The sequence below is a fragment of the Medicago truncatula genome, chromosome 4 (genome assembly GCF_003473485.1).
Source record: "Medicago truncatula cultivar Jemalong A17 chromosome 4, MtrunA17r5.0-ANR, whole genome shotgun sequence".
Lineage (NCBI taxonomy): Eukaryota > Viridiplantae > Streptophyta > Magnoliopsida > Fabales > Fabaceae > Medicago > Medicago truncatula.
The window spans coordinates 57,757,048-57,771,650 of record NC_053045.1 but is presented as its reverse complement, the minus strand read 5'-3'; the positions used below and the strand labels follow the sequence as shown (position 1 = coordinate 57,771,650).

Here is a 14,603-nt window from a genome sequence, read left to right as displayed (position 1 = left end):
AATATTCCACATAATCAAAGCACCGAGGATATCAAAGGTAGTGTAAACCATATGCCATTAAGAGATGAAGACTCTCACGTCCCCTTCTTCACATATCCCACTCCCCCGATCACAATCATCCCAAAACTCACATGGAGAAGCTAGAGTTTGAGCTTCGATCACAATCGGTCCTTTTTGCAACAATAATAAGTGGTATTAAACTATATATAGTTAATCTAACAATTTTCTTTAAAAATTGAAATAGAATGATGGCTGATAGACTATTTTAATGGATTCAAAATTTAGAGAATAGTAATTATGTTTGTATGATTGACGAACCAAATTCAAACAAAAATGATAATTTCGATAGCTTATTCAAAGAAAAAGATGTGAATAGATTTCGCCGTTTGAGAAAGAAGAAAATGTCACGTAAGTAGAGGTTCAAATGTCAATGTTAAGTTTCATGTTACATTTGAAGCTAGAAATATACCGTAAATGATTTTAGATATATATTTTGGATAGGAAGAAAAAAATGTGTGTTTTATCCAAAAATTTACATTTACACGAAGAAAAAAATTGTGATTTTTTTTTAGTCAAGTAGCTTGGTGATTAGAGAAATTCACTTTAAAAATGAATAAGTGAGATGTATGGGGTTTGAATCTCAGTCCTTGCATATATTGTGCATTATCCCTTACCAAATGAGCTAAACTCATGGGGACAGTTGTGATTTTTTTTAATGCATGTTTAGAAAATAATTGGGTAATTACTCACAAAGCATCAACCAAACGGTAATTAACTATCAACACTTTTTAAATGGATTAATTCATTGTTAAGTTAGTTTAACCGATGTAAAAAATATTTTAAACGGTAGTTAATTATTGTTCGACGCTTGTTAAATGTCTTAAGAGCAAATTTCAAATACTTGTGAGAGGTGAAAAGAGTGAGCACATGAGAAGGAGTTTCATAGCACATTTAAGATGAAACGGGTTTATGGTACTTTTACCAAGCTGCACCCTACAAAATTTTTATTTAATTTTGGACTATTTCTTTTTTCATCATATGTTCTTTTCACACGCTCTATTTTTTTTTTCTTTCTCAGATTATATAATACAACCGTCTGTTTCATATCATATAATCTGAAATCTTTCAAAGTTCAAAAAAACTGCATGGAATGATTATTATGTGTTTGTAGATTTAACAAAACTTAATTATTTCAACTAATACTCCCTAAATCTCCCAAAGGTCGTAGTTTTGCTTTTGTTGATTCAATATATATATATATATAATATGTGTTTAGTTCCTAATAATATACATTTCAACTAATACTCCCAAAGTCTTTAAAAAAAAAACGGATGCTCCCTAAGGTCTTCTAAATCTAATAATGTTACTGTGCTACGAGTACGACATGCGGAAACGTTCTTTAATTTTGAGCAAACATTAAAAAATAAATTGTTTGAGCATGAATTGTGTGACATATTTTTAATTTTGTGTACTGACTCATTTAATTGATAAGTGACATGATAATGATTCATACAACTACCTTTATTAGTAACAAGAAAACACATTCACCTATATTTTTATTACCAAAAATCAAGATTTTTTTTTACTTTTTTAAGGCCAAACTAAATTATTACAATTACTTTTAAAAATAAATCCTAATTGAAATTCATTTTTTTTAAAGAACGATTGATATTATTTGTTCTTTCAACAAAAAAAAAAACTGATAATTGTGTGATTAAAATTGCATATTATATGCAGGAGCAAGCAGGGTTCGAACCCCGGACACTTCACTTCTCCACAATTAATTGTGTAAGCTCTAGCCACTAAGTTATTTGACAAAAAAAACAACTAATATTATTTGTTTAAGTTTATCATTTACTTTAATTATTGCTCTTATCATGTAAAATAATTATAGTTATTCACATAAAGAAATAACTATATTGCATTTAAAAACGGTAGTGATTAAAATTAGAAACGTACGATATGAATATTTGCACACAAATATATACACCAAATTTTTCTTAGAGTGACTAAAAAAAATTACAGCAGCAAAGCACACAGATTAAAGACACAAAATCCTCACCAATCAAACCCTATCTTATTATTACTATTATTACCTATACATATATCACACCAAAATCTACGACGTGTCCCTAACATGGAAATAGTTCTTGTTCTTGACGACAATGTCATACATGTGCATGGGCTTGAGCTTGTTGAAGTCCTTTGGAAGAGAAATGAGGTACACGGTGGAACGTTTATGGAACTGAAGCAGATGATCAGGGTCATCGTAATAACGTTCCCAACCAAGTGATTGTAGCTTGCGTTCTAGCAAAGAATAGGAAGTGATAACTTCATTTGTTGGAGTGTAAACAAGCACCTTTCTACTCCTTCCACTACTACTCTCACCTCCCTCACCTCCAGGGTTCTCTACTAGCCTCACCACCCCGTTCTTAAATACCCAAACCCCTGACATGTATTTATTCTTCAATTTCTACACAAAACTATTATTAAGATGATGATGAAGAAGAAAAGTGTACGTACGTGTGTTTGTGTTTTTGTAACCTTGCTAGCTAGCTAGCTATGGCTCGGATATATATAATAGGGTGTGTAATGTGATATATATATATAATGATGGAGGTGTGAGGAGTAAGGATCAGATATTGTTTAACGATTCGGGAATTATTTTATTACATTATATACTCGTATCATCGTTACATATATATATGGGGGAAGAATGGGAGATTATACTCTAGTGTGATGTTTTTATGTGAATACAGCTAATGTGGGATCCACCAAGGAAGAGTTCTAGGCTAAATAAATTAAGATTCATTTTGGGGACAACAAGGCTGTGTTTGGGGAAGGGGACGTTCTTAATACTGATCACAAGTCATTGTTTGTATGACTTTTAAATTAAAAAAAGGGTTAATAGTGTTTTTCATCCCTGTAATATATGTCATTTCTATTTTTCGCCCTTATAAAATTTTCGGTTTGATTTGCACCCTCGTAAAATTTTTATTTTTTGGAAAACACCTTTAATAGGCCATTCAAAAACCAAAATTTCTTGAAAAAAAAAATTCTTGAAAAAAATTATGAAAATGGCCTATTAGGGGTGTTTTCCGGAAAATAATTTTTTTACGAGGGAGCAAATCAAACCGAAAATTTAATAGGGGCGAAAACCAGAAATAACATATATTACAGGGTGAAAAACATTGTTAACCCTTAAAAAAATAATGATCAAACGTTAAAATTGACTGATAGTGTTAACATAAAGGAAATGTTAACCAGTGTCATCGGAGCACTAGTTAAGAAAGCAAATATAGTAACTTTTACATCGAAAATTGTGTAATCAATTTCTAAGTAAAAAAGTGTCTTTTTTAATTTATTCTTACCTTTTTTTAGATACCTTAACCGGGGCACCGGCTAACACAACCCTAAAAGAAATTACACATTAGGTCATCCCTTACTCTTTAATCTTATTAGGTTTGCAACAACTAAACCTAAAAAATTCCCTCCAAATGATTTGCATTAATTGCTAAGTGCTAACCCTAATTATATATTTCTTTCCAACGCTTCTTCAATTTAAAATTAATTTTTTTTTTGTTAGCAACCATGAATTGCATTAAATTACATCTATTGCTATACCCCTTGAAAAATACACAACTCTTCAACCAAGCACACATCTTCAAAATAATTAATACATTGTATAAAATCTCTTATATTATTAAATTCTATGATATATGCATGTGGTCCATATTATGAACCATATACATCATTAAATGAATGAACCTAAAAAGTCAATTTTGCTTATATTTAAAGACGGATGGAGTATGCAGATATGATATGTATTTAATTGAAAAAATATATTATTACTTTTAATAAATATCAAAGTGTAATTATTCTTTTTAGAGTTGTACGTGTAATTTAAAAATTCTATTAATTGAAGTGACTTTGTTTTTTATGTAAGTGAAAATTTTAAAACAATTATTACAAGTCAATTTTTGATGTTTAACTATAAAAGTAATAAATAAAATTGACCCGTACAACAATATAATATTGTATTCTTTTTATCTTTTTTCTTTATAATTTTTTAAAAAAAAAATGAGAAGATAATGCCCCAATAATATATTGTGATAAAATAAAATAAACAATCTTTAATTGATTAATTTTTCAAAACTAAAATGTAAAATTTAATAAGATTCAAGTGTCATTGAAGGACATAGTAAAATAAATTTGATTGTAATATTGTATCTTTAATAATCTAATTTGTGTTTATTGATCGACCCATGATCTTACGGGTTAAATATTATTCATTGATCTCTATTATAGTCGACAAGACCCGTGCGTCACACGGGGCAAAAAGTCTAGTATGAATTAATTCCTACCCTTATTCATTTTTCAATTTGACTCGTTCATGCATACTAGTAATAATAGTATAGCGTAAATTTCCCCTAAAAAAAAGTATAGTGTAAATTTGTACTTTGTGCTCCAAATTGTAACTTTTTTGGTCTGGGGAGAAATATTCTTCTAGAAACACCGCGAAACATATGATGTCTGTCCACGTATGCAGAGTATGTCTGCATGACAGCATCTTGCGAACAGTATCACGTAAACGATTTAATTGGCCATAAACGAAAGGAGTATTAATTTATTTTAACTTCAATCATAAAGTAGTGAGGAAATTAAATATGAGATGATTTTTTTTAGGGAATTAAATATGAGAAGATGGTAGAGGAGTGGAGAAATATAATTAGGATTTTTTTTAGGAAGATATAACTTAGCACTTTTTTTTTTAGGGATATAACTTAGCACTTGAATGGTTGTTATGGAATAAATTTCTATTTACTTTTGGTACAATAAATTATTTATTACAAGTAGAAAAGGAGGATCAATTCGCATTGCATGTAGTGCAGAGTGGGGGTGGGGACCAAATATGAAAGGTATAATGCTTTTAAATTAATTTCGGCCGTTGGTGAGCAAATAACATTGTTGATTTGCATTACACATATGTACAAGTGTAAGTATGGGTGGAGGCTTTAATTCCAAGCATTTATTGTTTTATTTGCCCCTCTTTCGATGCAAATTATTTATAGTGAACACAATGGTATCCTAAAGTTTGATTTAATATGTATTTATCATTTAATTCTTAAAGTCATGTCATATTATCGTATTACTTTATTTAAAAATAGAATTATATTTTGAATGAGGTTTGTTTTGAAGTACGATACATAGCTGAACATCAAAATACATAAGAATTCTCCATTATTTATTCTTCGAGAAAAGAGATTTTGTTTGCCTAATTATTTTTTGATGATTCACGATATGTCAGCTTTCATCTATTAATATGAAGTCTAGATACTATTTTTTTTTTTTTTAAGGATGAAGTCTAAAATTAGAGAAATGTTATATTAAATATACATCTAATTGTAGACTTACATGTGTCGAGTAGACATCTATCTTAGAATATCCTGATTATTTATTTATTTTTCAAAGGTTAATAGGTATTTACCCCTGTAATATATGATACTTTTGATTTTGTCCTCTGTAAAAAAAAAATTTAGATTCCGTCCTTGTAAAATGAAGATTTTTCACGATTGCACCCTAAGATCATTGACTCAGCAGAATTTTTGATGTGACACTTAGGTGACTTTTTCTTCTTTTTTTTTTTTTTCTTGCCACACGTAAAAAATATTTTACACGTCATTTATATTTAAAAAATTAAAAAATAAAATTAAAAAAAATGAAAAATCTTTTTAAAAAAATCTGAAAAAATTCAAACCAGATTTTTTTTTCAAAAATTAAAAAACATTTAGGTTTTTTTTTCCGAAATTTTAAAAAATAGAAAAAAATTCATATCTTTTTCGAAATTAAGAAGATATTTAAAAAATGTGGAATTTAATTTTTAAAAATCAGTTTTGTTATTGAATTTTTTTTTATAAAATCTTGAACTATTGTTCCAGAATTCAGATTTTACAAAATTTTGAATATAATTTTTTATGAAATCTTTTTCGAAATTAAAAAATGAAAAAAAAATCAATTTTTTCGAAATTAGGAATATTTTAAAACAATTCTGGAACTTAATTTTCAAAATAAAACAATTAGATAATATAATATTTTTCGAAGTTTCTTTAATTTTAATTTATATTTGGATATTTTAGAATCTTTTTCGTTATTATTTTAAAAGATTTCGAAAATTTTGAAATATAATAAATTTGAGATTTTTTTTTATAATTTTAAAAACAAATTATTTTTCTACTAATTAATTCGTTTTTTATAATTTTTGAATTTTTTTTCATATTCTTTTAATTATTAATGTCGTGTAAAATGTTTTTCACACGTGGCAAAAAAAAAAAAACACGTAGCTGCCACGTCAGAGATTCTGCTGACTCAAATGGCTCGGAGGAAATCCTGAAGAATCTTTATTTTACCAGGACGGAATCTAAAAAACAAAATTATAGGGGACAAAACCAAAAGTGTCCTATTTACAGGGGGTAAAGGTCTATTAACCCTTTTTCAAAATATATTTTACGAAATAAGTATCAAATACTTAAAGCATACATGTGAATACATATATCTAGAAAAGATGGACGGTATAAAAAAAAATGAGAAGAAGTTGTGAAATATTAATGAAGATGTACATATACAATATGATGTTGATTCCATCTTCAAGTATATATTTCTTTTGGTTGGGTGTTTACCTTGTTATGAGATTTTAGAGTATGTTTGAATGAATAATTGAAAATTTTGAATTTTAGACAATTTAAATGATTCAATTGAAATTTTTTTATTTTTAAACGCTTTTGTTTGGATAGAGTGATAAAAAATTTCATTGTTAGTATTTTTGACTTATTTTATAATTTTAAAGTTTTGGGTCTTATTTAAAATTTGAAAATAGGGACCAATTTGTAATTGTTTTATATGCCTTGAAATCTCATCTCATTAGGGGTGTGTTTGGTATAGAAGAGAAGTAGGTAAGAGAGAGTTTGTGACGAGAGAAAAAGGTGAGAAATAGAATGAATTTGATGAATTGTTTGGTATAAGAGAAAGATAGAAGAAATAGAGAAGAGAAAACTGTAGAACATTAAGTGGAGTGAAAATTAGAGGCTAAGAATTAAGCGACTAAAGAAGAGATTTTTGGGCTAGTAAATACATTATAAATACTTTAAATTGAGTGAAAATCACAAGTCTTTTATTCCTAGGAAACGATTGATAAATGTGTAGAACATTAAGTTTGTTCTTAAAAGAACTTTTGAAGTTAATTTATAGCAACTCTTCTGTATCTGGCTGTTAGAAATTTATTCATTATGAATTAGAGTTACTTTATTCTCCATACACAAATCATTTTCTGGTCAAACTAGGTAATTATAAATCTTGGTGTTTTTGTTCATCTACTAACTTTATCTTATTGTGTTTGCTTTGCATGTGAATTTGTTTTACACTTTATTGCTAGTTGTTTGAAATGTTCAGTTGTTGATCGTCGATATAGTACTCCACATTTTTATTCTTGTTGGTTTTGACAAAGAGTTCTTTACTTTCATAGAACAAGTTTTCATGAATCACACCTTTGAGATTACATTATTTTTTACAATATCAAAAACAATTAATTACATTTGATTAAAAAAAATTATGCATATAAAATTAGTTATCTTTGTTGATATATCAAGTGTGAGCAATATTTCCCACATTGAATGAAGAGGTGAATGTCGAACACTTTAAAAGTGAGAGGGCCCATAAAACTGATGCATTACGGTTTTGGGTTAAACCGTGGTGTCTCTCTTATGTGTATGATTGTTCAAGGATCAATGTGACGATCTCTTGGACCCCCCGCATGTATCAACAGTTGTATCAGAGTCGCGGTTTTGGGTTAAACTATGGTACTCTCTTACTTGTATGATTGTTCAAGGACCAAAGTGACAATCTCTTGGACCCCCGCAAGTCCCAATAGTTGTATCAAAGTTGTTCGCAAGTCCCAACAATTGTATCAGAGTCGCAGTTCGATGAAGGGTTTGACCAGCTACTTGTGTCGAAAGTCTTCTTGACCAAGATTTTCTGACGGTGAGTCCGGTTGATGTGGTGGCTGTTAACGGCGGTATAAGTTGATGAAAAAACTTCGTTTAAGGGAGATATATTACATAATAGATGAACTCACACTTGAGGCGGAGATTGTTGGTATATCAAGCGTAAGTAATATATCTCACATTGGATAAAAAAGTGAATGTGGAACACCTATAGATGAGAGATCCATAAATTTATATTTTAAGGTTTTGAATTAAAAACAGTATCCTTCTTATTTATTTTTATGATTGTTCAAGGATGATCCCCGTAAACCTCATTTCCCAATAGTTTTTACGTGTAGAAATATTCTTCTTTAGATGTTTGCTGGTGAAGTAACCACAATACTCACGGAAAGAACAAAGAAAATTAGACGAGGATAATGACGCAGAGAGTGAAGTGGCATAAAAAAAACCAGTTTATGTGCATTGCCCTCAGATAATTTTGATTTCCAATATATCCAAAACCAGTTCATGTAACTTCACAAGATTTTGCTTATTTTGATTTTTTGGTTGCGATCATCTTTATTTTACTCATGGTTGCGATAAAGTTATTCGGATAACATATAATTTATTAGACTTAAACCAATTAATTACCAGCTTCCAAAATGGTCATCTTTTCCCCCAAATTTTACTTGCAAACGATAGCCCCGCCTAGGTATATGAACTTATTCTCCATCGATTAGGATTGAGTTAAAAAAAACAAAAGAAAGCCTAAATATGCTTATAAGAAGGTGCAGAATTTTCTTTTAATACTTGAGTTTATCTTAACTTTGTTTAGAATTGATTTAATCGGGGAATATGTATTGATTTTATGATTAAAGTATTGAACATAAAGAATGTTGGATCAATTCTCGCATAAGACTATTTAAAAGAATTTTTGTCATTCCTTCAAAAAAAAAAGGAATTTTTGTCATATTCCTTTGTTACAAACAACAAAATTAAAAAGGAGAAAAGACAATGTCTTCCAATTTAAGTGTCAAAAACAATATGTAGATTCTGGCCTTTATACGGGGTGATGAATGTAGCGGGTTCTGTGTTCTAATTTTTTAAATAATGAGTGTTCCGTATTATTTTGTGTTATAGATGAAAAAAAGTATCTATCTTCTTCCTTTGCCCAATAATAAATACGTGCATATGAAACAAGTTATCTTAATTAAGAGAGCTACTTTTACCTCTCCATTGTTTTCTCAAAAACCACACTCCTTCAAATTTACCAATAAAGATAAGGGTTAATAGTGTTTTTCATCCCTGTAATATATGTCATTTTCGGCTTTCGCCTCTGTAAAATTTTTGTTTGATTTGCATCCTTGAAAAACTTTTTTTTTTCTTCCAAAACACACCCCTCTCCACCCAACTTAGCAAATTCGCTTATGTAGCATTGATTTGACATTTTTTATTATTTTTAATTGGCCACGTGCAAAAAAATATTTTCACATCAGATTTTACTTTTAAAATATTAGAAAATAAATTTTAAAAAATAAAAAAAAATCATAAAAATATTCAGTTTTTTTTCCAAAAATTTTAAAAATCGAAAAATAATTTTTAAAAAATTCAGAAAAAAAACTATTAAGATTTTTTTCGATTAAAAAGATTTTGAAAAATTCTGGAATTTAATTTTCAAAATACAAAAAAAGTAAATTTTCAAAATAAAAAAAAAGGTCAGATTTTTTAAAAAAATTTGGATATAAATTTAGAGGGTTTTAAAAAAGTCGTGGAAATTCCATTTTTCCTAGAATTAAGTTTTTCCTTAGAGGAGGTAGAAATCATAAATCTTATATTTGTGGAACGAAATGATTTTTTTTCCCAATATTTTATTAAAATTGTGGAATAAAACTTTCGAATAAAAAATCTGAATTTTTTCTATATTTGTAATTTTGAAAATTTGCCTTTTTTTTATTTTGAAAATTAAATTCCAGAATTTCTTAAAATATTTTTAATTATAAAATAAATCTGATTATATTTTCTGATTTTTTCTATTTTTTTTTTCGATTTTTAAATTTTTTGGAAACAAATATGACTATTTTTTTGTTTTTCGCAAAAAATCTTAATATTTTTTTTGAATTTTGTAAAATTTAATATTCGATTTTTTAAATTTTTGGAAAAAAAAACTGAATATTTTTATAAGTTTTTGGATTTTTTTTTTTAAATTTATTTTCAAATATTTTAAAAATATCATCTGATGTGAGATATATTTTTTACACGTGGCCAATTAAAAAAAAAATGTCAAATCAGCGCCAGGTAAGCGAATTTGCTGAGTTGGATGGGGGAGGTGTGTTTTGTGGAAGAAAAAAAAAGTTTTATGATGTAATTCGAACCGAAAATTTTGTAGGGGCGAAAACCATAAATGACCTATATTACAGGGATGAAAAACACTATTAACCATAAATATAATCTAGGCGAAAACAGTTTTCAAGAATCACAGAGGATGGAAAAAGAAGTTATCATATGTCTTACCGACTAATAGGCTCAATTTATGAATTTAAATTAGTTCCATTATTGATTGTATGCAGTCAAGTAATTCATGATCGTCTGATCGAGATCAAAAGGTCATAAAAAACATACTCTTAAATTTCGTAAAGTAATAACTAAAATTACCAACTTTAAACTTTAGACTATATGATCTCAATTATACAGTTATAGATTCCTAACTGGACGCAACCTAACTAACCCCTATTTTATAATTCGATTATCACCCATATATTCTTATTCTTTCCACCAAATCAATTCTAAAATGGTAATTGTCATTTTAGTCTTTCGATATGTAATAAGTAATCACACTAGTCCATCAATATATTAAAATTTCAAAATAGTCCAAAATTTCAAGGCACGTACTTTGTTATACTATTCCAAAATCTTATAATATAATTTAATTTTTCTAAATTTTTATAATTCATAATATAGAATTTTGATTATTTTTTAAGATAAAATAAAAAATAATTTAGTACGATTTTTATAAATAATGAAATGTGTTTTTCGTAAGTAAGATTTAATTATTATAATTATGTGATGGAAAATAATTTTTGTCTTCAAAATATAACTCATTTAACTGTTACTTGAAAGATTTTATGTACTAATACAGTCAAATTTTTGAATGGACCATATAATTTGCCTAAAAAAATCTTGGAAAATGTATCAGGAGTTCTCTTGCATTTCTCCATGCCATCATACAGAAGTTGAATTGAAAATGTCATTGCTTGCAAACATATAGTACCATTTATTTTCATTGCAATGTCATATTATGACTTGAACAGATGAACAAATACGTATAGATCAAAAACCCAAAAGGTAAACGTATATGAGGTCCTAAAATAAAATGTTAATAGAAAGAAAATAAAAATAAAAATATTTAAAACTAAAATTCATCAGCATGAAATATCATATATATCCCCAATCAAAAGTCCACCAAGAGTGCTCCGGCAACCAATCCAGCTCCCACTCCTATTCCAACATTACTCTTCTTTGCAGGTTTCTCATACGAATATGCCTGTTGAGCCGGGTACCCCGTAACCGTTTTGTTGAGGATAACCGTAATTGTTTTGTGGCGGGTAACCATAAGCGTTTTGTGGCGGGTAACCATATTCCATTTGCTGCGGGTAACCGTAACCCATTTGAGGCGGTTGATGATACGGTGGAGGCGGAGGGTACACATATCCGGCAGGATATTGCGGTTGAGGAGATAGATTTGCGACGGTGTGAGGCGCAGATGTGGACCCCACCGCCGGAGAAGGATAACCTGTAGCATGTTCCTTCATTGGAGGATTAAATTTGTAGGAAAAATTGAAGGAACCTTTTGGTTTCCCAGAGGGTTTTCTAACCTGATAACTAACATGTTGGAATAATTCTCCGTCGCCGGTATGGTCATGAACAAGCTCCCTGAGTGGAATTTTGACGCTACCGATGTTTTTATCGACTAGGTTGCGCAAACAACGAAGCGTGATTTTGAGCGTCAAACGATTCTGGCGAGCTAGCAATTCGTTGAACGTGAATTTTACGGAAAAATTCCACGTGGGGTTAGTGCCAGCTTCTCTATCAAGGGGTGTTTTAGTCTTTTGCTTGTGAAGAGGATCGCCGAAGATTGAAACAACGGCGTAAACATCCATTTTGTAGAAGAGGTTAACGTTGTTGAGATCTTTTGCTGATGAGAGGTTGAGTTCTAAAGTCTTGTATTCCATTATGGGGTTACCTACGTTGTTAATTATTACTATGGATTTTAATTGGTGCAGTTTAGTGATATAAATACGAATTGATTTGCGTGTTTTTGTTATTATATGGTTGTTTGAGGAAGTAAATATGAGTTAATTGACGTCAAGAACCGATGGAGAAATAATCGACACAGGAAGATTCCCGCTGTTGATATTAGCGTGTTTCTGTTTTTCTTTGGTGTCAGTTTGTTACTTTCAATTTCAATTTCTAGAATTAAAGTTAGTTTCTTGACCAAATAAAAAAAGTTAGTTTGAAGATGTTTTAATGACTTTGAAATATCTATTATATAAAAAAAAAATCAAATATATTATATTGCTTTCATCTCAAAAAATGTTGTCAGTTGGAATTGTTTTTACAAGTTTATCATGAGAGGAATTAATTAGAAAAACAACTCTTGGATGAGCACAGTACAATAACTTTCAAGTTAGTAATCCAGGACAGGCGGTGCACCGTTGAAGGTGTAGCATTTGTTGTGTTTGAGCTTTTTCTATAATTTGGCATTTGTTTGGTTCATTGTGTTCGGACCATAGCACTAATTAGTTGTGTATGAGAGAATTTCTGACATTTGAGCTAATCCTGAACAATAATGATTAGAATTATAGGAAATGCTAACAAAAATAGAACATTTAACACCTTTAAACTTTAGAAATTGATTTTTTTTTATCTTTAATTTATCACTTATTTCAATTATCATGACACTTGTTAGCATAACCCTGGAAGTATATATCAAATTTAAAATGAATAACGGTTTATTTGATGTGTTGTTTTAATTTAAAATGCTTAAAAGTGTCCGGGGCCGGAGGCACTAATTAACAAGTGCTTCTGAAACACTATTTAAGCATTTTAAATTAAGTAATTATTCCATAAAAATGTCAAAATTTTCAATTTCTAATATACTTTATTACACAAATTTTCACAAAAAGTTGTAACAAAAAAAAAAAAAATCACAAAAAGTTATCATTTAAAGTCTTTAACCAGTGTTTGGTGCATTAGTTAACATTTTCCTTTAAATTGTGGCAAATCTCTATCTCTATTATAAGGGAAATGCTGGTGTGCACGACATAAACAGTCGTGTAAATCACACGAGTTATGATATGGCAACAAATTAATGTTTAATTTTTTTAAATTCAAAAAAAAATAAAAATTGTTTGGCTTATTAACTTTAAGAAAAAAAACAAAAAAAAAATAGTGTTCTCTTTTCGAGAACCACACCGTGCTCAACGTTCCCAATCCAAACTTTAATCCGCCAAATATTGTGTTTACTGTTTCGGATCGCAGCAGATGAAATCAAGAAAAAGGGTTATAATTGGTAACTTCTTCTTCAGAACTAAATGTCATCCCAATCCTAGGTTCATCATCTGATTGAACAATATTTGCTTCTAAATTTTCATCATTGTTTTCATTTATGTGATCAACCTCCTCTTGGACAGAAAAAGTAGATCCCGTTTCCACTAATGCAGCAAATTTTACGAAACACAAACTTAAATTAATCAACTAAATTAACAAGTGGATATAACATGATTTCTAAATATCTAACTAGATTAAAATAATAACAAACCAAACTATTCTTACTTACTTGTGGAATTGAATGTTGAAACAGGGGAATCAAAGTAAAGTGATGTTTGAGGATGGAGATGCAGCGACGATATGTAGTTATAGTTGTGCGGCGAGAACCGTGGCGGTGAATACAAAAGCGGCGATGGTAGAGCAGACAACAACGGCGACGAAACGACAAAGGTCTGTAGAATTGGTGGTGAGATCAATCAATTAGTGGCGGTGAAATTGCATTTGGCGCTGTAAACGTGGGAGTGATTTGAGTTGCTTTTTTTTTTTTTTATACAAAATCATTAAGAATAAAAAGGAGTGTGCGTGACTTTTACACAAGTCGTGTATTTGTCGTGCGTTGTAAAGTCGTGTGAAATAGCAATACTCAAAACAATTTATCTGCTCAAAAAAAATTAAAATAATTTATCACATTTTTAATTAAAATTAATCTATAAATATAATTACATATAATTTGGGGTAACATTGCAAATACACACATTGCATCACATAAACCTATTAAAGAGGTAACCCTTCTCTAATCCTAGCCATTGAATAAAGGCAAAATTACACAATTAGTCCCTTAACTTTATTTTAGGTAACACTTTCGTCCTTTATCTTTTTTTTGTCACGATTTAGTCCTTTATGTTATAAAATAACAACATAGTTATCCTTTTTTATGAAAAAATAATCAAAAACTCCAAAAAAAAATCATCAAACTCATAGGCAAACGTAAATCTTCATCATACACGCATATAAAATCAAATTTCTTTGAAAAACATCTCATAAAAAATGATAAGATATTGTCATTTTATAACATAAAGG

The 14,603-nt window shown here is 29.2% G+C and overlaps 1 protein-coding gene and 1 pseudogene across 2 annotated transcripts; both read right to left on the bottom strand.

Moving 5' to 3' along the window:
• Window positions 1-1,959: 1,959 nt before the first annotated feature.
• LOC11418288 (flowering-promoting factor 1) lies at window positions 1,960-2,597 on the bottom strand. The gene has a single exon (XM_003609616.4). The coding sequence runs from the start codon at window positions 2,453-2,455 to the stop codon at window positions 2,120-2,122; it is 336 nt and encodes a 111-aa protein (XP_003609664.1). The 5' UTR covers window positions 2,456-2,597; the 3' UTR covers window positions 1,960-2,119.
• Window positions 2,598-11,223: 8,626 nt separating this feature from the next.
• LOC11427881 (protein SRC2-like) lies at window positions 11,224-12,341 on the bottom strand (annotated as a pseudogene). Its single transcript, XR_003011209.2, has one exon. The product of XR_003011209.2 is annotated as a protein SRC2-like (transcript).
• Window positions 12,342-14,603: the final 2,262 nt, after the last annotated feature.

What these genes read in the sequence shown, in the direction of transcription:
- LOC11418288 (XM_003609616.4), bottom strand. Translation starts at nt 2,455, where the DNA reads ATGTCAGGGGTTTGGGTATTTAAGAACGGGGTGGTGAGGCTAGTAGAG.